The sequence below is a fragment of the Pleurodeles waltl genome, chromosome 7, assembly GCF_031143425.1.
Source record: "Pleurodeles waltl isolate 20211129_DDA chromosome 7, aPleWal1.hap1.20221129, whole genome shotgun sequence".
Lineage (NCBI taxonomy): Eukaryota > Metazoa > Chordata > Amphibia > Caudata > Salamandridae > Pleurodeles > Pleurodeles waltl.
In genome coordinates this window covers 123,595,146-123,617,574 of record NC_090446.1, presented here as the reverse complement: position 1 = coordinate 123,617,574, position 22,429 = coordinate 123,595,146, and the positions used below count along the sequence as shown (strand labels likewise).

Here is a 22,429-nt window from a genome sequence, read left to right as displayed (position 1 = left end):
TACTCCCTCTTACTGTCATAACACTATGAGGAGGAAGAAGAGCTTTCCTCTTGGCAAGTCATAGAGTAAACCCTTTAACTCCTTTAATTGTAGCTCAAGCAGATGGGTACATTCCATTGCTTTAACACCAGCCTTAAAACTTTTCAGGTCTGTTAACATTCATGTAGTTGTGTGCTATATAAATGTTATCTACCTTGCTATCTGGGTGCTTCAAAGTTAAAGAAAGTTTGTTGTTGCAGTAGGCAGCATTGGAGTGAAATGGAAGAGAGTTAAAGGGAGAGGGTGCCTCTATTGGCGAATGGGGTAAGGGAAAACAAGGATGAAAGGAACATAAAAAAGCAAAAAAAATGGGATGAAAGTAAGTGACAACGGTAGCGAGAGACAAAAGTGAGGGAAAATGAAGAGTGAAAAGGCAAACACAAATGATAGGGTTAAGTGGGAGATTGAGTTACGAAGCGGGTGAAGAACGGCAAATACAGCGAATGCACAAATTCACTGTTGCATAAAACATATAAACGGACGTACAAAAAGGCACACAGTCGGACAAGCATACAAAATAATACACATACAGAATGAATAACATTATAAACAGACACAAGATCTCTCACTCGCACACACTCACCAGAATTGCATGTAAGCATCCATCGGAAGGCACTCACACAACAGTTTGCCCCTGTATGCAGTCAATGTAATTGGAGCCCTGAAAAACCCTTGAACACAAATGCGAGAAACAGTTACTGTTATAATAAGAGGACAACACTGGGATGCAAGCTCTACCGGGAACAAAATAGGAGACAAGACACAACAGAGACACTTCCAATACTCGAATTGCTGCTTCCACTGCATGCTCTGGATACATTACTGGGGGTGGGCAAGCCCAGACACCATCTTGTGACTAAAGGAGTACAAGGCTTACTTAGGACTTAAAACAGATGGACAGCGGGTTTTTTGGGGGTGGGGGGGGGAGTTCAGACACCTGCAGAGATTAAATGACAACCCACGCGGATAACAAAAATAAAAGTTATGCTGTCTGGCTCAGTGGACAAAGCCTGGCTTCAGACACAAAACCTGACTTCCATTCTAGCACCAGATCGCTCAGGTAGCACTCCTCTCAAACAATTGAAATGTGAGGATAGCAGTGCTGGGCACCATTGGTAGCAAATGCCACATGAATGCTGTTCACGAGAGAGATCCGGACTGGGCACACACCCAGCTTTGAAGAATTTATTTCGAAAAAGGTCTGCAAGACTGTTGATATTGAATCCAGAGAGTTGCTGAGCAGCTACTTGCCCCGTCAACCTAGCTGTATACAGTACGCCTAGAACAAATCTGACATTTGACAGATATGTCGAAACCAGGATAGTTTACTTTGAAAGTGGGGATGCTAGTCCACTCCCTTGAAATAACCAACGAGTTAACAGAAGACTTTACGTGGGTCCCAAAAACATCTAGCAAGCTGCAGAGGCTTTCTGAATGATAGGTTCTTGGGGAAAAACCAGCGTTGCAGGTGTTTTTTGTTTCTCCAATAAACCGAGTTGGTGAGATGCCCCTCTCACTGACCTCTTCCACCACCCTTGCTCCAGTCAGCAATTACTTAGCTAAAGTTTCCAGTTCCCGTTTTCATACATTCCTCAACTTAATCTCTTATCAGAAACATACTTTTGTGAGTAGGACAGCTCAATCCATGTAAAACCCCAAAGCCTGAGGCCTTTCAGCCATCTGGAATGAATCTTTTTAGCCATGTCCCTGCTAAAAAACAATTAGGTAAATACAGTTTAAAGTGGAATTTGAACGCTTATTTCATCTTGGACCAGATAAATCTCTCATTTAAACATTCTAGTGCACAGAGCTGGTGGGTGATGGAGGGACGGAAGAGCAGCACCCGAGATTGGAAATACCTCTGTGGTTCTCAATGCATAGTTAGAAACGTCTTACCATGAAGCATGCCTACCTGACACTCAGCTCACGCTGCACAAGCCGCGGCACAGAAAGACACAATATAGTCATTATAAAGCACTGCAAATGTGCAGAGACAGAGAGACAAGACACAATGAGACAATTTAACTATGTGCTTGGCAGAAGGTTGTGCGCATCTATGGGAGAGCAAGTGAAATTGTATTGTATTGTATTTTAATAGTATTTATATAGCGCTTACTACCCCTGACGCGGCGTCGAATCGCTTTTCGTGAGTAGCACGCTACTCTGGAACCCAACAAGAATTAGTGATGGATTAGTATCGGGAAATAATGAGTACACTTTTAGTATTATTATTATGATATGATCAAACTCGAAATATTCCTAGGCCGCCTGCTGTAATCTGTGCTCATGCTATCTGCAGTCAATAACATACCTAACCCAAGAGAGTCAGGGCATCAGGCACATATGTGTTCTTGGAGCTGCCAGTATTTTTACAGATCACAGCTGACCAAGAGGCATACAAGACGAGGTCCTTGGTTTTGTCATAATTTGACCTTGTACTGAGAGACCATTGGGTTGGGTAGTGAAGAAGTACTCCAGTTGGCTTTGTGTCACTGGGTTGTGGGTTACTGTATCAGATGCACACACTGTGTGTGCTGCCTGAGGTTGCACATACTCAAGTGGTGGCAGTTAGTAGCACAGATTGAGACAGCCTCACAGATCACGTGCCCAGGGACTGAGACTACAATTTTTTTCCTGGATCAGATGGTTATGAAGGAGTTGCTAAGACTGCACTAGAGTTGTCCGAATATCTACAACTGTGTGAGCATGTAGTTAACGCACCAAGGAGAGAGCTGGATTGTGAGCTGAAGGGTGCCAGGGATACTCTGGTGGTGCACATGATCTGGTCGCCTATGCAAAGGAAAGTACAGTCGGCATTCATAGGAGTTATCTATGGAGCTAGTATTAGGAGGAATAACTGGAGTAGGCCACGGTTTTGGGAGACTGGGTATGTACAACTTTGCTAATTTAAGAACCATACCATTGGGGATTATCTAAACCAAATCGTGTCTAACAATCCTGCCAAATGTCTTATTAAATTTAGCACATCAGCGAGGGAGTGAACTGCATATTAAATAGAATAACAAGTGCTGTCTTTGTGGGTGTTGTTAATTTCTAATTAAAAAAATAACAACACATCCATCATCCATTACAGACAGCAGGCCTCCATGTGCCTGTGACCTGTGACGCATGTCTGTTTCGCCTGCATGGGCACTTCTGAATGATACAGCCTGTGCTGTCAGCGACCCCCTTCCTTAATTGCCTTAGTCATCCCAGCAGAATGCATGCCTGGGATCCCCAGGAGGACCGTCTGCCCAGTGACCCTTTCCCTTCTTCGGCTGTGACGAGAGCTGGCACCTACCTCTTCCAGCTGGCTGTGGACGTGCTGCACGATGAGGTGAATGGCCACGGTATTCCCGCTGCCTACAGGGAAAAGAGCGGGAGGAAGAGCTTGTGAGCGGACATGCCTGGCTGTGCTCATTGACGTTAGTCCATTGCTATCATGGCCATCACAGGCAAGTTTGGTTCTAACTTTTTAGTAATTCAAAGATAAAGAGACATAATGAGAAGCATTTGAGAGCTGAACAGGTTTTTATGTGGATGTGTCTGTGCATTTGTGTTGAATGTGTGTAGCTGAAACTGAGACAAAAAGGGAGAGTCAACAGCCGAGCTAGCCAGAGAATAAAAGATCATCAAATTAAAGAAGCCCTTTTACCATGAGCCCAAATTTTGGAGTTTGCTTTGACTGCTGCGTGAAATCCCTCATTGAAGTGGCTGGGTGAAATGTAGAAAACAAGCAAGCACAATCCTCATTTACAACTACCTCGGAATCTCCACTGGCTTGTTTACTTGCCTCTAGGGACCACGATGTCCGCCACCCGCATGGTGGGCTGTATGTACTGGTCGAAGGCGGGTTTCACAAACTTGTTGTACTGTTTGATGACACCCTCAAGGTCACGGCCACGCTCGCTTATGTCCCGGCGTAGGCGCCTCACCAGCCGGATATCGGAGTCAGTCTCCACAAAGATCTTCATGTCCAGGAGCTGAAAAGACATTACGAACATTAACAAGAAAGCTCCTGCAACCAAGCCTGGGAGAGGCCTCCCAGCCTTGGTGGCACTACTGAGAAGACTTTATGTCTCACCCCAATCTTCCTGCCTCTCATCTGCTAACGCACTCAGAACCCCTATCACTCAAGTCACTCTTCTCGTGGAGAGGGCTTCACTGCTTCATGGCTAGATTTGACCTGAATAAATGCCTCATACACACACATCTCCTCTATCTAAAAGCCTTTCTCTTTCTACTCAATTGAGCCAGCCCTCTCCTTTAATAATGCATATGGATGTTGATGTTGTGCGCAGAAGCTCTGTTCCTGTAGGTCATATTCTAATCCCAGACCAAAGTGCCCTATGTAACCTAGTAAATGATAGTGGTGAGAAGCCAACAGTTTAAGTTCTGCTCTAATCATTCCTATTACTTGACCTTCATTGAGACCACTGCTAGCCCCGAGGTTCCCACGCCATTTGATATAGCCATTGGTTTCCTCATATTGCACAGTGGTTAATGTCTAGTTTGGTCCGGTTCCCAGTTAAATGGATTGAGAAATGAAGGAATTTCTTTAAAGAGCTGTGCTAGTCCTTCAGTTTATAACCGGTGCAATATATGGGTATACCCAGGCTAGGTCGAGATACAAATCAGCAATTCTACAACAGAATAAATCTATAAGGGCACCTCTTTTTTGGTCACCTCAACGTCTAACAATAAGAAAAGGCTGTGAAAATACCCGCTTAACCGCAGCATAAAAGACCAGCCTTTGCAGCAATCCACAATTAAATACTCATAGCATTCCTCGGTGCACTTTAATGTTTTCCAAAAGCTTTAGTATTTTTCTCTAATTCTTATCCTCCTGGCTTTCTCATTAACGTGTTGATTGTTTCAACACAAATGTACCAGACAACTTGTCTCAGTCAGCCATTTAATAAGGTCATAGCCCTAAAAAGAGTGCGTTCCGGTCAGTTGTTTAATAAGTCTCTAAACTGACACTCTAGATGTGTCAACAGTGTGATCCTATATCAGAATGTGGTGATGGAGTTATCTGGAGAACCCCTTACTCCAGCCTGGACACGAGTGCCATATCAGAACAGCTCACCTCTACTCTTTTCTCTCAATAAAATCACTGCTGTTTTTGGCCAAGTGAGCCATCATGGCAGCCGCATTTTGAAGAAGCTTCCACTCCTCCTATCCGCCAAACGATCCTGCCTGACAGCGGAACGTCCCCACTAGGCCTCACTGGTGGAGGAAGCGCCTGTTGATGTTAACTCTGATGGGGATCCTCCTTGACTGATGTCCTGGAGCGGCCTCGACCCAAGAAATCAACGCTGTAACTGTACTATGCACTGGTATGTCTGAATAGGATTGTTTGCTGTAGTGGGTCACTTACATCCTGGGAAGGTTTGGAGGAGTGGGGGTGTTGACACTCCAGGGAGGGATTGGCAGTGCAAGGTAATTGCCTCCCACTATTTGTTTATTGCTAACTTGAGCGCAGCTGTCAGGCGGAGCATCCGTATATGGGTGGGAGGTATCCAGATGCAGGTTGCTTGGCACCTCCACGAGTTACCACAGTTCTCAAATGTTTATGGGGGCGATAGATGCTTCTAAGAAGGAAGCGTGGGGTGGTGGGGGGAGGGGATTTTGTTCTTTCTAGTAAGCTTTTATCAAATGTTCTCTTCAAGTACACAAGAAGCATATTTATTCCACTGATACTCAATACACACATGTTCTGGGACACCAAAGTGTAGAATGGGTTGGTTTAAAGGTCCCTGCCCTTACGGTCCGCCACCCCAATGGGTCGCCCTTTTGTCCACTGGGGAGCCTCGCGGGCTGCGCACATCCATTCCGATACTCAATACAATCTCTGTAATTTCATGGAACATTACTGGGCTCCTGAACCGCATTAAACGGACCGCAGTGCTTTTACATAAAAAGGCATGCCCCAGGAGTGGTCCTGCTGGAGGAGACACATTTACTGGAGACCCGCTGCTCCTTCTTAGGGCGCTTTGGATATGACAGAGTTTACCACTCTGGCTTTACGCGTGGGTCCCAAAGAGTGGCCCTGCTGTTGCATAAGTCGCTACCCCTGGCGGTAACAAAGGTTCATGAGGACCCCCTGGGGAGGTACATTGGTGCGGAGGGTCAGATAGAGGCCAAGCAATATAATCTGGTGTCCTGCTATATTCCCCCACAATTTTTGCAGTCCACCTGCGAGGTGCTTCAATCGCTTTTGGCATCACTCCCAGCCGGTTTCACTCTGGTGGGAGGAGACTTCAATGCAGTGCCAGACTCAATCGGGAATGTCTCTGTGGAATCGAGTCCCACCCGGTACCTCCGGTCTGCGTGCCTTAAAACCTGGGCAGACTCTTGGGGTCTTTGTGATGTGTGGCAGGGTCTGGCCCCCTCATGAGTGTGCCTACACCCACTGTTCAGCTGCCCATCGCACTGAGGACCGGATAGACCTTGTGTTGGTCCTGGCAATGGACGTAATGAATCTGAGATCTGTTTGGATCCTTCCTAGGGGCATATCAGATCAGACCTGAAGACTCAATTCATGGTACTTTAAGCCCCCTGAGTGTGCTAGTTTTGTAGAGAAGGAACTCAAGGCTTTCTTACACTGCAATGAGGGCTCAGTGGACTCGGGGGCGACGCTGTGGGCAGCATGTAAATCGACAATGCTGGGAATTGTCAAAAGCTACATCCGCTGGCAAGAGCGGCGATAGAGGGCACAATGCATTCATCTCGAGGCCAAGATACTGGAGTTGGAGGGACAGGCCAGTCAATTTGATACACAGGTGATACAACGTCAACTGGCATTGGCACAGTCTGAGCTACGCCGAATATCTCTTGAGGAGGCAAAGCAATGGTGGCAGGCATTGACTAGCAGTTTATGGAATGGGCGATAAATCAGGCAAATTGCTATACTGGCTGGCAACGCACGAGGCAGCCGCCAGAGTCGTGACATCCATACGTGATAAGGTAGGGAGCACCCAAGTGGAACTGGTGTTGATAGCTCAGGCCTTTGCGACTTTCTACCAAGATCTCAATGCTAGAGACAGAGGAGGGCTCTATAGTCTGGGACCTTCTGATACCGACTATCCCACCCTACTTTGCCCAAGACTTAGATCAACCATTGATGAAAGAGGAAGTTGAAGCTGCAATATCTGAGCTTAAGGAGTAGGGGGGGGGAGACCGCGGGGTCAGATGGGTACCCCATAGAGTACTGCAAAAGGATCTGTTCATTGCTGGTGCCTCGTGTCTTAGACTTGTACGAAGAGGCGCTGTCGAAGGGGCCCTTTCCTCCTGAACTAGATCGTGGTCCAGCCAAAGGAGGGGATGCCCCCAGACCAATGTGCATCGTATAGGCCAATCGCTCTCATCAATGCTGATTTAAAGATATATGCTAAAACACTGGCATCACGTCTTACCCACATGCTGGCCCATCTCATCTATCCAGATCAGTGTGGCTTCATGCCAGGTAGGAGTACAAGGCACTGTATCCACTGAGTTCAGGTGGCCCTATCTCGGGGCTCGCAGTCCAGCAGTCCACTGGCCCTGCTTCTTATTGATTTTTGCAAGCCATTCGATATGATCTCATGGGAATACATGGATGTAATCCTACTATGTATGGGGGTGGGAAAGTGGCTCCGCCGAATGATCTGTATTCTTTGTCAGCATCCCACGGCCCAGGTCCGAATAAATGGAGTGCTTTCCCCTTCATTTCCTATCCAGCGAGGAACACGTCAGGAATGTCCCTTATTCCTGCTGCTCTTCACGCTGGCTTTCGAACCCCTGGCATGCCTGTATCGGAACGACCCTCTGATGTGGGGCTGGAGATGGGGTAGAGAGCAGAGTGGTGCTGTAAGCAGATGATGTCCTGGTATTCCTGGATGATCTCAGGCCCTAGATGCCTGGAATTATTGGAGAGGTTCAGGGAAATATCCGGGCTTCTAATTAACACCAATAAATCAACACTGGTGGAAGTAAGAGGGGGATGCGGAGGGACGACTGTTGTGCCAAAATTTTCAGTGCGGAGTAATGCATTTAGATATCTGGGGATCCACATCTCCCTTCTACCTGATTTGGGTTGGGTACTCAACTTTCGGGCCTATCTACACACTTTGAGTGGGACCTGCAGCGATGGAAGGACCTACCCTTAGACCCACTTGGGCGTACCCCCTACTTAAAATGATGTGGCTCCCCCACTATCTGTATGCCCTCATGAATTATCCCTATCAGATACTAAGGGAATGGTTCTGAGCACTCACACCTAAATTCACTAACTTTATATGGAACGGGGGGGGGCAACAAAAAGTGGCCTTTTGTATCGTGAGGAAGTCTCCGTACGAATGGGGACTGGGGATCCCGGATCTGTATGTATATTATTTAGCTGCTCAGTTGGTATCTGGAAATGACTGGCTCGCAGGGGTTGGGGTGACCCCGCGTACCGGCTTGAAATCCATGTAGTGGTCTTTGGCGGCCTGTTGGGAATGCTTTATGGAGGCAGGATTCCTGACCAAACAGCTTCATGTACCCAGTTTGCCGTGGGTTGCTGGAGGGCGGCCCTACGATTAATAAAATGGGACAGGCGTCTATTCAAATGACTCCACTGTGGCATGGGGAATTACTACTCCAAATTACAACACTTAAACGTTTTCATTGCTGGGACTCAATAGGGATCACCTACTTGGGGGGACGTGTACAAAGGGGGTGGCCTTCTATTGTTTCAGGACCTAAAAGAACAGAATGGAATGCACAAGACACAATTTTCCCGATAGCTGTAGCTGCAACACGCCTTGGGGGCCCATATTCCATCAAACACCTAACTCCCTGACTATAGCCCGCTAGAGGCGAAACTACCAACCTGGAAACTGGGGAAGAAAGCAGTATCCCAAATTTATAAGTCACTACTCACGAATGCCCCTGATGGGTTTGACCACCTGGACAGAAATGGGGACAATGGGTTGGGGAACTAGATGACGACGACTGGCGGGAGACATTACTGGCCCCTAGGGAACTAGTCATCTCAGCTAGGCTGCGGGTGATACAATTTAATTGCCTGCATGCAACTTATATACCCCAGCAAAACTATCAAAACTGTCCACTAGGACACTTTCAACCTGTGCCAGGTGTGGCCTCCCTGAGGGAGACTTTTTCCATGTGATCTGGAGTAGTCCTCAGTTGAGGACCTTCTGGGAGGGAGTCGGTAAAGAAATAGCAAGGGTATAAGGGCGCCATATAGACTTGAGTCTTAAATTAGCGGGGCTGGGGCTACTGCAAGAATAGGGTGGCCCCTGAGCAGGACAGATATTCATAGGAATGGCATGCCTTGTAGATAAATGGGACATAGCCCGCACATGGAAGCAACTCAGAAATCCATTGTGTGTGGGATGGAGGGCGGGAGTGGACTGGAGCGCACACCAAGAAAAAACGATCTATGCTACGCGTGGATACCCAGAAAAACATGACAAAATATGGGGAAAATGGAGGACCTATCATGGAGTATTACTGCAATGTAAAGTTTAATGTTGGTGGACCAGTAACGAAATGTGAGATTTGCTATGCAACCTTGGCTGCTGTTAATGTCGGAGCAAGATATGTGTACACGGTTTCCAAAATTAATAAAAATGTGGTTATAAAAAAATCACTGCTGTTTTTCGGCATGCTTGTGTGTCCAAGGTGCATATTATAATTTTTTCTTGGCCAGAGCATGGTGCCACCCCAATATCAATTCCACAAGTGCAAGTGGGGCATGCAACCTAAAGTCTGAAGACAACTGATCTATGCACAGCCTGGGCACAGCCTCATTAAAACAGACAGGACAGGCTCACCATTTAAGTTGTTTTATTGGGGACATCTTATGCTGGAAAGCTCTATGTATCATCTGTGCACAAGCTCAACACAGCACACAGTCAGGCTCACAACTAACCGAGACCCCTATAATCTTGTTATTTAGGCTCTGCTAGGCAAGGGCTCGTGACTAACCAAGACAGTTAAAACCTGGTTTCTTGGGCCCAGATTGCTGAGCCAAGGGAGTAGCCAGAAAAATAAAATACCCGCCACTTTGACCAATATATAGCAATATATGCACAAAAAAGTGAGACATTCCAACTCTTCGTACTAAGTGCCACGGGAATTGAAAATTTGCAGAAATTGGTGCAAAATTATGTATATTACAGAAATATTAATTTAAAGGAGTTTGGTTAAATACTATACATTAACCAGTACTGGCATATGTCTTATTGATCCTTTCCACCTTCTTTCTTTTCTTTAATGCTTCTTTCCTTCCTTCGTTCCATCAGCTTTTTTTGTTTTTATTTCTTTTTCCTTCTTTCGTACCTTCAATTTCCTTCTGTCATTCCATCTGACCTTTTTCTAGCTTTCCATCATTCATTATATCCCTTTATTCTTATCATGCCATGTTGTTCCTTCGCATCTTCTTTGCATCTTTTCTTTTTCTGTTTGCACCATTAATTCTTTTGTCTTTTCTTTCCTTCAGTCGCCCATCTTTCTGTCTCATATTTCTTCTTTATTTCAATATATTTGTTTGTTTTCCTTCTTTCTTTCATTTCAATTTCTTATTTTGTTGTTCCATCCATTTCTTCTTTTACCTCTTCATTCTTTTTTCTGTCTTTTTCCTTTCTTTTTCTTCTGTTACATCTTTTTCCTTATTTCCTATGTCCGTTTGTACACTCTTTCGTTCATGTTTCCCTTTCCTCCCTTCTTTCAATATTTGCATTTTACTTTTTTTTACCCTAAGCCAGTGGTTCCCAACCTTTTGACTTCTGTGGACCCCCACTGAATCATCATTGGAATCCGGGGACCCTCACCCACCCCCAGTGAGTCATTACTGAAAGCTGGGGAACTAATCTGTTAATATTATTTAATTTTCTAAGCAGTTGCAGACCCCCGGAGGAGGCTCTGTGGACCCCCCAGGGGTCCTCGGACCACAGGTTGGGAGCGACTGCCCTAAGCTGTCTCACTTCATTTGCCTCTACCTTAATTTTTTTTTACATTTTGATATTTTTTCTTTCTGTCTGTCACCATTTCGTCTGTCTTGCATTGGCCTGCAAACCTGAGATAAAAGTTAAGAACGGTCAGAATGCAATTGAATCTCCCTCCTGTAGAACCCGCACTCAAGCTGGAATAGCAGGTGGTTAACTACACCCTTGCTTCGAGCTCTACTAGCTAATTTCTGACCCCCTGTCAAGAATATCTTAAGCTCTGTGTCCAAGCACACCCCTCTTCTGTAGGCCCCGCACTTGCTACCCATGTGTTGCACAAGCGGGGCATATGTTTCTGACCACAGTCTTTTATCACATAGTTTTTATTTTCGGGGTTAGGTTATAGTACAATTATCTCCTAATGAGCATCTTCTTCATCTCTCTTCCAGTTGTCGGGAAGTCAGGACCATCGGGATGGAGTACGCCCCTGGGAAAGCCATGCTCCTCCAGTAGCGTTGCCAGGTATTGCGCGTTGCTGGTTGACTCCTGGCTTCTACCGGCTTCTTTCCCCTGGGTCGCGGTCTCTCCCTCTCGAACAACACACCCCCAGCATTGACTTCCCCGTGGGCTTCAGGCATAGCTTGCCCTTCGGCATGTCCAGCGTTGCTCTGCAGTCTCTCCTTCTCTAACTCACAACTTCGTGGGAAATCCTGCTCCTTTATCAGCGTCCACTTGACTTGCCTCAATTTCCATTATAAAGGGACAGTGTCCTGTTTACTTGGTGTCAATCTCACAGTTCCTTCATACTCTGTGTTAGTCTCCTCCTAGTTCCAGTCAAAGTGTGAAAAGAAGGGACTTCCTAATGTCCCTCACAATGCTGCCTGACCTTGCGTTGGGGGCTGTAAGTAAAGAACAGGAGATTGAGCATTTGAGGCCGAAGAGGCCATGTTTGTTTATCTGTCATTTCGTACAAGGGTATTGTCTGTGGCCCTGTCGACCCGACACATCCCAACTCTGGGATTTTCCCACTCGGGTAAAAGGGGGAACCGAGACAAGAAGTCTGCATTATACTGTGCACTACCCTTCCGATGTAGCAACTCAAACATGAGGGGTTGTAGAGATAGGAATCACTTAACACTATTGGATTCTTACCCTTGTTCTTGCTCATCCATGTTAAAGCGGCATAATCCATATAGAGGACTAAGGGCTTGCTCTCTAGGTAATCCCACAACTTTTCCACTGCCCATTTTACTGACAAACACTTCTTCTCAATAATAAGTTATCCTTGTTACCGTGGAAAAGGTTTTCAGCTAATGAACAATATGGGAACCTCTACGTCATCATCATTAGTTTGGGACAAGTCCGTCCCTATTCTTACCTCTGATGCATCCATCTGCAGGATGAAGTCTTATCAAAATTAGGAGAGGATAATACCGGGCTAGTGGTGATAGCTTGTTTGAGTTGTTGGAATGCCTCTCTAACATTAGATGAAGGGATCTTTAATTCTTTATTGGTAGACTCCTTTTTCAGAAGATCAGTCAGGGGTCTGGCAGTATCTAAACATTGGGAAATGAATCTCTGATAATAGCCAAGAGTGCCTAGGAAGCGTTGGACTTCTCTCTTGGTTATGCTTAAAGGTGTTTCTGTGATGGATCATATCTTTTCCTCCTGAGGTCCGATAAGACAATTTCCCAGGGCATACCCAACTTCTTAACCTTATTTATCCTACCTTTGATTTTTTTTGCAGTGATATGGAAATTGGCTTTTTGAGGTTCTTGGAGGACACTCTGGCAATGAAGGAGATTTTGTTCCCATGTGGGGCTAGAGATGACAATGTCATCAAGGTGAACTGAGGAATATGTTTGATGGATTTGTAGAACCCTATTCATTAGTCTATGAAATGTGGTCAGGGCTCTGTGTAGTCCAAAAGATAGGACCGCAAATTCGAATAACCCTACAGGGGCAGAGAAAGCAGTTTTCTCTTGATCCTGTTTTCGAAAGGGTACCTGTTAGTACCCCTTTGTGAGACACAGAGTGGTGATAAAACTCGCCTCGCCTAATTTCTCTTTTAATTTGTCTATTCTTGGGAGGTGATAAGCATCAAACTTTGAAACCCTGTTTACTGTTCTAAAATCAATAAAGAACCTGATCGTACTATCAGGCTTGGGTACTAGCACAATGGGCGATGACCAATTGTTCTGGGATTGCTGTATCACTTCCATTTTTAACATCATCTCTGTTTCTTTTTGTATTGCTTCCCTCCGTGCTGAAGGTATCCTATACATTTGTTTACCAACAACTACTTTGAGTAGGGATAGCATGTTTCACTAAATGCCTCTGCCCGGGAATATCAGAAAATATACCAAGGGTCAGGGGGGGCAGACATGAACTCGGTCTTTTGTTAGGACTTCATTATTGGGTAGTTGTTCCAAGGTACTAGAGCTGGTTACAAATGGCTGAAGGACATGCACTTTTTTTGGTAGGGATCCTAAACATTTTTTCAGTAGATTCAAGTGGTAGTTCTGTTCTTTCCTAGGAGGCATTTGGAGGTGACAGGCAACCTTGCCTACTTTAGCCACTATTTTATAAGGCCCCCTTTCCACTCAGATCTCAATTTGTTTTTGAAATAGTAGGAAGCAATGTCAATACCCAGTCTTTTACCTGATAACAACGCCATTTCTTTACTTGTCATGGACTGCTTTTTGTATTATTTGTTTTTTCTCCAGGTTATGAGCTAAGTCCTGGAGTTTGCCTATCTGAGCCTGTATGTGATTGACATAGTCCAGCAACCCACCTTCCTCCTCTCCTGTATCCTCCCATACTTCTTTGTCATTTCAAGAAGACTATGAGGCTGCCTACCATATAATAGTTTGAATGAAGAGCATTCTAAGCTACTCTGAACCTGTCCCCTATGAACAAAGAGTGCTAGTGGCAGTAGCTGGTCTGCATTTTTTCCCTCATAAATTAACATCTTCTTTAAGGTAAGCTTAAGAGAACCATTATAGCTTTCCACTAGACCCTCTGTCTGTGGATGGTATACAGACGTTTTAATGTGGGTTAAGTCTAACAGTTTACACACCTGTTGCAAAAGTTGGGAAACAAAAGGTGCCCACTGGTCTGAAAGGATCTCCTTAGGAAACCTCACTATAGTGAAGACTTTCACCAGGATCTCGGCTATGTTTTTGATTGTGGGGTACCTTGAAGGTATGGCCTCTGGGTACTGGGCTGAACAATGCATGATAACCAATAAATATTGGTTTCCCTTACAAGACTCTGGAAGAGGACTGATTAGATCCATCCCAATCCATTTGAATGGTTTCCTAATGATTAGAAAGGTTTAGAGGGGGACAGGAGGAGGTGGATATGGGTATTTCCTTCGGCAATCTCACATCCTTGACAATATTGCTTATAGTGGAATAAATACCTGGCCAGTAAAAATGGGGTAAAATCTCTTGGTTTGTCTTTTGGGTCCCTGTGTGTCCTGCCAATGAGTATGAGTGAGCAAAAACCATAATTTGCTCACAGAATTCGTGGGGCACTAACATTTGGGAAGTTTCTCTGGCTTGGCCTCCTCTGTATAAGAAAACAAGTTATTTACTTGTAACTACAGTTATCTAGTATTGGTATCTTTCATAAATTCACAAGCTTGAATCATCCTCGCCGTCGAAGTGGAAGTCCCACGGTATATGAAAAGCAATGAGCACCCAAAAAAATTTCATAGGCTATAATAGTAACCCAAATGACTCATTTAGCCTATCTCTGTCTTTTTGTAAAAAGGACCCAAACCTGGCTGCCGCCAATCAGGCATCAGAACCTTCTAGAATACTCTCCAGAGAGGCTCTTTCCCTCCAATTTTCTAGCACAAGAGTGAAGACCATGACCTGAGCAGGAAATGCAAGCGTCTAAGGAGAGGAGGGTAGGTCGCATGTGACTTTATGAAAGATACCAATACTGGATAACTGTAGTTACAGGTAAGTAACTTGTTTTCTTATCCAGTATTGGATCTTTCATAAATTCACATGCTTGAATCTAAATAGCCAGCAGTACTCTTAATAAAAGTCATGTCTACTGTGGATGGTGGGTGCGAGCATAGAAATCCTCTAAAACATAATACCAAATAACAACCTTATAAATCTTGTACTATGCGCATAGAACAAATGAACGAGTTACTTACCTTCGGTAACGACTTTTCTGGTGGATACATTAGCTACCTGTGGATTCCTCACCTAATGATTCCTCACCTAATGAATACTCCCATGGCGCCAGCATTCGACGGAAATCTTCTTACTAGTCTCTGCACGTCGACGAGGACGTCACTCTAGCCCACGCGACGCCGTCTGACGTCATACAGGCAATAAGAGGTCCTCGACGACGTGCGGACGTCAGTACCAATCATTTTTTACGTGCATGAGAACAACCAGGCAATGCAATGAAAGAGCAAGGCAACATCCCATTACATTGTAAAAATACACAACATTGCATGAATAACTGTAAATCTTTTATATATATATATAACTCTCTTTTTTTTTTTTTTTTAAATATATATACACATCAAGTATATACACAAAGATATATACATATATACATATATATAAATATAATATATACAACATCTATTGCACCCTCAAAGACCAAGAGGAGCGTACTCAAGGATTACTTGGTAAGACCAGAAAGGCAACGGGGAGACGGGTGGGACCGTGAGGAATCCACAGGTAGCTAATGTATCCACCAGAAAAGTCGTTACCGAAGGTAAGTAACTCGTTCTTCTGATGGATACAACTACCTGTGGATTCCTCACCTAATGAATAGAGTCCCAAAGCAGTACCACGCCCGGCGGTGGGTACCTAAATGGTCAAACCAAGAAATCCTGCAGCACTGACCGTGCAAAATGGCCGTCCCTTCTAACCTCAGAATCCAAACAGTAATGTTTTAAAAAAGTGTGAAGGGACGACCAAGTTGCGGCCTTGCAGATGTCGACCACAGGAACACCTCTGGCCAAGGCCGAAGTGGCCGACTTAGCTCTGGTGGAATGAGCTCTAATGCCCTCAGGAGGATCCTTCTTTGCCAAAGAGTAACAGATTTTAATGCAAAGAACAACCCACCTGGATAGTGTTCTCTTGTGGACTGCCTTTCCTCTCCTCTTGCCCACGTATCCAATAAACAGCTGATCCTCCAGCCTGAAATCCTTTGTTCTATCAATAAAGAAGCTCAACGCTCTCTTTGGGTCCAGACGGTGCAGTCTTTCTTCCTCTTTGGAAGGATGAGGCGGAGGATAGAACGTGGACAAAGTAATTGCCTGAGCCAAATGGAAGGGTGAAACAACCTTCGGGAGGAAAGCAGCCTTGGTCCTCAACACCACCTTATCCCCATAAAAAGTTGTATAAGGGGGCTTTACTGATAAGGCCTGCAACTCACTCACTCTCCTTGCTGATGTTATAGCTATCAGGAAGACTGTTTTTAAAACCAAATACCTTAAGGGGCAAGAATGCATAGGTTCAAAAGGGGACCCCATAAGGAAAGTCAGGACCAAGGACAAATCCCATTGCGGAATAACGAATGGCTTTGGAGGATATTTATTTAGAAGACCTTTCAAGAATCTGATAACAATAGGGGATTTAAATAAAGATGGTTGGTCTGGAAGACATATGAAGGCTGACAAGGCCGATAAATAACCCTTAATGGTAGCCACTGCACAACCTTTCTGCGCTAGAGACAGAGCAAAAGACAAAACGTCCGATAGATGAGAATGCAAAGGATCAATCTGCCTCTCTCCACACCACGCAACAAATTTAGACCATCTATTAGCGTAGATAGATTTAGTGGAGTGTCGCCTGGCCGCTAATATAACATCCACTACCTCAGGCGGGAGAGAGAAGGAACTCAGGTTGCCCCGTTCAATCTCCAGGCATGTAGGTGCAGACTCTGGAGGTTGGGGTGTAGAACCTGCCCCTGCGACTGCGAGAGGAGGTCTGCCCTGAAAGGGAGACGGAGCGGAGGGCACATTGAGAGTTGGAGAAGGTCGGAGTACCATACCCTCCTTGGCCAATCCGGAGCTATTAGGATGACTAGAGCCCGGTCCTGGCTAATCTTCCTCAATACTCGAGGAATCAAGGGTATGGGAGGAAACGCGTAAAGCAACTGGCCGCACCAGGTTATTTGAAACGCGTCCCCCAACGCTCCCTGCATCGGATACTGGAGGCTGCAGAATAACGGACAATGCGCGTTCTCTCGAGTGGCAAACAGATCTACCCGAGGAAACCCCCACCTCTGGAAGATTAAACGGACTTGATCTGGATGGAGACGCCACTCGTGGTCTGCCGAGAAATGGCGACTGAGACTGTCCGCACGCACGTTCAAGACTCCGGCCAGATGGTTTGCTATCAAGCAAATCTGATGGTCCTTTGCCCAGGACCATAGTCGAAGAGCTTCTCTGCAGAGAAGGTACAACCCCACTCCTCCCTGCTTGTTTATGTACCACATCGTGGTAGTATTGTCCGTTAGGACCTGTACCGACTGACCACGAAGGGAAGGGAGGAAGGCCTTGAGAGCCAGACGTACAGCCCGTAACTCTAACAGATTGATGTGAAACATCTGTTCCTCTGGAGACCAAAGACCTTTGATCTCCAGATCCCCCAGATGAGCTCCCCACCCTAGAGTGGAAGCATCCGTTATGACTGTGGCCACTGGTGGCGACTGCTGGAACGGCTTTCCTTCTGAAAGATTGTTGCTTGCAATCCACCACTTCAAATCCACAGCAGCATCTCTGGAGATCTTGACAGTACCCTCTAGATCCCCTTTGTGTTGAGACCACTGCCTTCGGAGGCACCACTGAAGAGCCCTCATGTGCCAGCGAGCATGCGTGACCAACAGAATGCAGGAGGCAAACAGACCGAGCAGACGAAGGACCTTGAGGACTGGAACTACCGCTCCATTTCGAAACATTGGAACCAAATCCTGAATATCTTGAATCCGCTGAGGCGGAGGAAAGGCCCGACCCAATGTTGTATCCAGTACTGCCCCTATGAACAGGAGGCGCTGAGAGGGCTCTAGGTGAGATTTGGGCTCGTTCACCGAAAAACCCAGGTCGAACAACAACTGGGTTGTTGACTGCAGATGATGCGACACAAGCTCCGGGGACTTGGCTTTGATCAACCAGTCGTCCAAGTAAGGGAATACTGCTATCCCCTTCCTTCTGAGTTCTGCCGCAACCACCGACATCACCTTCGTGAAGACTCGAGGTGCTGAAGTAAGACCAAACGGAAGGACCGCAAACTGATAGTGTTGCGATCCCACCACAAACCGGAGATACTTCCTGTGTGACTTGAGTATCGGGATATGAAAGTAAGCATCCTGCAAGTCGACAGACACCATCCAGTCTTCCTTGTTCAACGCCAAAAGCACCTGTGCTAGGGTCAGCATCTTGAACTTTTCCTGCTTGAGGAACCAATTCAAGATCCTCAGGTCCAGAATTGGTCTCAAACGACCATCCTTCTTGGGAATCAGGAAATACCTTGAGTAACATCCTCTACCCCTTTCCTGCTCTGGGACCAACTCCACCGCGCCCTTGGAAAGGAGGGCTTGTACCTCCTGTTCTAGCAACAGGAGGTGTTCTTCTGAACAATAAGAAGGGCGGGGCGGGATGAGGGGCGGGAACTCCCGAAAGGGAAGGGTGTAGCCTTTTCCCACAATACTGAGAACCCAAGTGTCCGTTGTAACAGTCTTCCATTTGGTGAGAAAATGCTGTAATCTTCCCCCTACAGGAGAGGAGTGAGTGGGAAAGGGTGGAAGCCTAAGGCTGCTTCCCCTGCTGCACCCCGCCAGAGGATGAGGAAGAGGCAGAGTGCTGCTGAGAGGCTCCTCTGGTGCGGACCCTACCTCTCCCCCTGAAAGATCTATAGGGATGGGAAGAGGCAGGTTGCTGATATCTTCCCCGAAAGGAAGAGGAGGAAGAGCCACGCCCAAATCCACGAAACCTCCTGAAAAATCTGGAAGAGGCCGTGGAAGAAGGAGCTTGGAGCCCTAACGACTTAGCCGTGGCCCTGCTTTCCTTAAAACGTTCCAAGGCCGAATCAGCCTTGGCTCCAAACAGTTTGTCCCCATCAAAGGGGAGATCCAACAATGTGGACTGTACATCTGCAGAAAAGCCCGAGTTACAGAGCCAGGCCTGTCTCCTTGCCACCACAGTTGTGCCCATTGCTCTGGCTACCGAGTCGGTGGTATCCAGTCCCGTCTGGATAATCTGGGTCGCAGCAGCCTGGGCATTTGAGACAAGATCCAAAAGACCCTGGGGAAGCTCTGTAAACGATGAGGAAATGTCATCCATCAGAGCATGAATATACCTCCCCAGGATACAGGTTGCATTGGTGGCTTTTAACGCCAGACTGCAGGACGAAAAAATCTTCTTCGACTGCGCCTCTAGCTTCTTTGAATCTCTGTCCCCAGGCACCGTCGGGAAAGAACCAGGCGCTGACTTGGATGAACAGGAGGCCTGCACCACCAAGCTCTCCGGCGTAGGGTGCCTAGATAGAAAACCAGGGTCAGTCGGAGCCGCCCAATACCTCCTGGCCACGGCTCTGTGAACTGCTGGGGAAGATGCCGGCCTCTTCCACACCTCTAACACCGGATCCAGCAGAGCGTCATTAAATGGCAACAGAGGCTCCGCCGCAGCTGAGGCCGGATGTAGCACCTCTGTTAAAAGGTTTTGTTTAGCCTCCACCACCGGCAAAGGCAGGTCCAAAAAACTAGCTGCCTTCCGTACCACTGCATGAAAGGAAGCAGCCTCCTCAGTATATTCCCCCGGGGACGAAAGATCCCACTCAGGGGAAGTGTCCAGCCCACTGGCCGACTCCAGTCCACGCAGCCCATCACCTGAGTCCTCTAGCTCTCCTTCCTCCAGGGCTCGTTGGTACTCCTGCTCTTCTAATACACGGAGAGCACGTCTCCTGGAATGAAGTCGTTGTTCAATACGCGGAGTCGACAATGCCTCCACCGAAGTCGAAGATCGGCGCCGATCTTCATAAGCCACCGACGCCGCGTCCGGCGCCACAGGTAACTTCGGCGCCGACGAAAGAGCAGCTGAAGCAGATGGACCCACCGGAGTCACAGGCCGAAATCCCGACATCGACGTCGACGGGATGGAAATCCCCGGGGCCAATCCTTCTGAAGCCACCGGAGCGGCCACCGGCGCCGACACTGGCGCCGAGCCCACGTTCCCAAAAGGGAGAAAGGGCATAAAGGGTGCCGGCCGAAGAGGCGCAGGATCACCCAAAGAAAAGGCCAAAGGCCCAGCCGGAGCACCCCCTGGAGCCATCTGTTGGAAGATGGCATACATCGCATTCAAGAATGCGGAACTATCGGCTCCAGGGGTGGGAAAAGCCGGATACTGAGGTGCCTGTCTCGGAGGCGACCCCGACCTCGACGTCTGCGCCGGAGAAAACACCTGAGGCTCCAATACCTCAATCACCGACGCCTGTCCAGGTGAAGTTGGAGACGCCGGAGAGGGCAACGGCGTCGAAGGATGCGGCGTAACCGTGGGACTGATCTCCCATGTCCTTCGGCGCCGATCCATAGACCTGGAACGAGTCTCCTTCGAATGACGCCGAGATTCTCTACGGCGCCGGGAGTCTCGATGACGCCGATGTCTTGGAGAAGAAGACTTCTTGTGATGCTTCTCCTTCGATTTTGCCATAAACAGCTTCGCCTCACGTTCCTTGAGGGCCTTTGGATTCATGTGCTGGCATGAATCACAAGTCGAGACGTCGTGGTCGGAGCTCAAACACCAAAGGCAATCGGAATGAGGATCCGTCACCGACATCTTGCCTCCACACTCACGACAAGGCTTAAATCCAGACTTTCTCTGCGACATTATTACCACAGCGAAAGACTACGCAGCCAAAATACACTGTAACCAAAAAAGTAACAGTTGCTCCCTCGAAGATAACCGTTTCGAATGCACGGAAAAAAGGGAACTGACGTCCGCACGTCGTCGAGGACCTCTTATTGCCTGTATGACGTCAGACGGCGTCGCGTGGGCTAGAGTGACGTCCTCGTCGACGTGCAGAGACTAGTAAGAAGATTTCCGTCAAATGCTGGCGCCATGGGAGTATTCATTAGGTGAGGAATCATTAGGTGAGGAATCCACAGGTAGTTGTATCCATCAGAAATATATATATATATATATATATATATCAAACCAAATTGCATAGCAACTATAGACTGTTGCATATAGAATTATGTCTACGCATTAAAGGAAAGATCTCACCTTAGTGAAAAAGATGACGTAAGACCGCCTGTCCAACGAGAGAATCAGTTCTTTGTGACGATTCCAAACAGTAGTGCAGCGTAAAGGAGTGTGTAGTCTTCCATGTCGCAGCCTGACATCTTTTATCCAGAGTAATACCCTGAAACAAAGCAGCCGATGTGGAGACTGCTCTTGTGGAGTGCGCTCTCGGGCGCTTAGCCAACGGTTTTCCTGCTTTCGTGTGGCAAAACTGAACTGTAGATGCAATCCACCGGGCTATAGTTGCCTTTGTGACCCCTGCCCCTTGCCGTCCATGAGCATAAGACACCAACAGAGCTGGTCTGTCTTCCTAACCTGCTTGGAACTCCGAAGGTAAAATTTCAGCCATCTCTGGATGTCCAAGGAACGCAGAGTCTTTTCTGCAATTGTCAACGGATTTGGGAAAAAAGTTCTTAATATTACTGGTTCATTCAGGTGAAATTATGAGGGTACTTTAGGAATGTACCTGGGATTAGTCCTAAGAAGGACAAAGTCATATGAAAAAAACAGAAAAGGTTCCTTAATATTAAAGGCCTGTATATCGCTGACTCTTCTGGTGGAAGTAAGAGCAGGCAGAGTTGCCACCTTCCATGTGATGTATTTGAGTTCCGCTCTGTGAATGAGTTCGAACAGAGCTTTCATTAGCTGGGATAGGACTACATTCAGATGCCACTCTGGCGGAGGTGGATGCCCCGGAGGAAAAGTGCGGAAGAGGCCTTTCATGAACTGTTTAATAATTCTGTATGAGCCAAGCGAGGGTATATCAGCTGAGCGTCTATAGGAAGCTATAGCTGCCAAATGGATCTTAACGGATGTGTGACATAGCCCAGCCTTTGACAGGGCGAGGAGATATGAAAGAATGTGCTCCGGCTCAATCTTCAAAGGATGGAACTTGTTCTGCAAACACCAGACACAAAATCTCTTTGATTTGAGCTTGTATGTCTTATTTGTACTGTCCGCTCGTGCCCTATATAAAATCAGTCTGCATTCTTCCTCAATGTTCATACCCTGGAACTCACAGAACTCAGGAGCCAAGCGTGCAATTGCAGAGATGCTGGATCCGGGTGAAGAATTTGACCTTGCGTCTTCGTGAGAAGGTTGTGGTTGCAGGGAAGGCACATGGGATTGGCCACGGACAGGAGTAGAAGCTCCGTGTACCAATACTGCCTGGGCCACC

The 22,429-nt window shown here is 46.8% G+C and overlaps 1 protein-coding gene across 3 annotated transcripts in view; it reads right to left on the bottom strand.

Moving 5' to 3' along the window:
* UCKL1 (uridine-cytidine kinase 1 like 1) overlaps positions 1 to 22,429 on the bottom strand; it is a 332,854-nt gene that overhangs the window by 112,245 nt on the left and 198,180 nt on the right. For 2 of the 3 annotated variants that reach the window (XM_069243248.1, XM_069243250.1), the window contains exons 6-7: positions 3,829 to 4,022; positions 3,341 to 3,398 (exon numbers count right to left, since the gene is read on the bottom strand). In XM_069243248.1, coding sequence (XP_069099349.1) covers positions 3,341 to 3,398; positions 3,829 to 4,022 — 252 coding nt within the window. Of the gene's footprint in view, positions 1 to 1,951; positions 1,969 to 3,340; positions 3,399 to 3,828; positions 4,023 to 22,429 lie in introns of all 3 variants that reach the window. The other variant, XM_069243249.1, reaches the window with a different exon arrangement.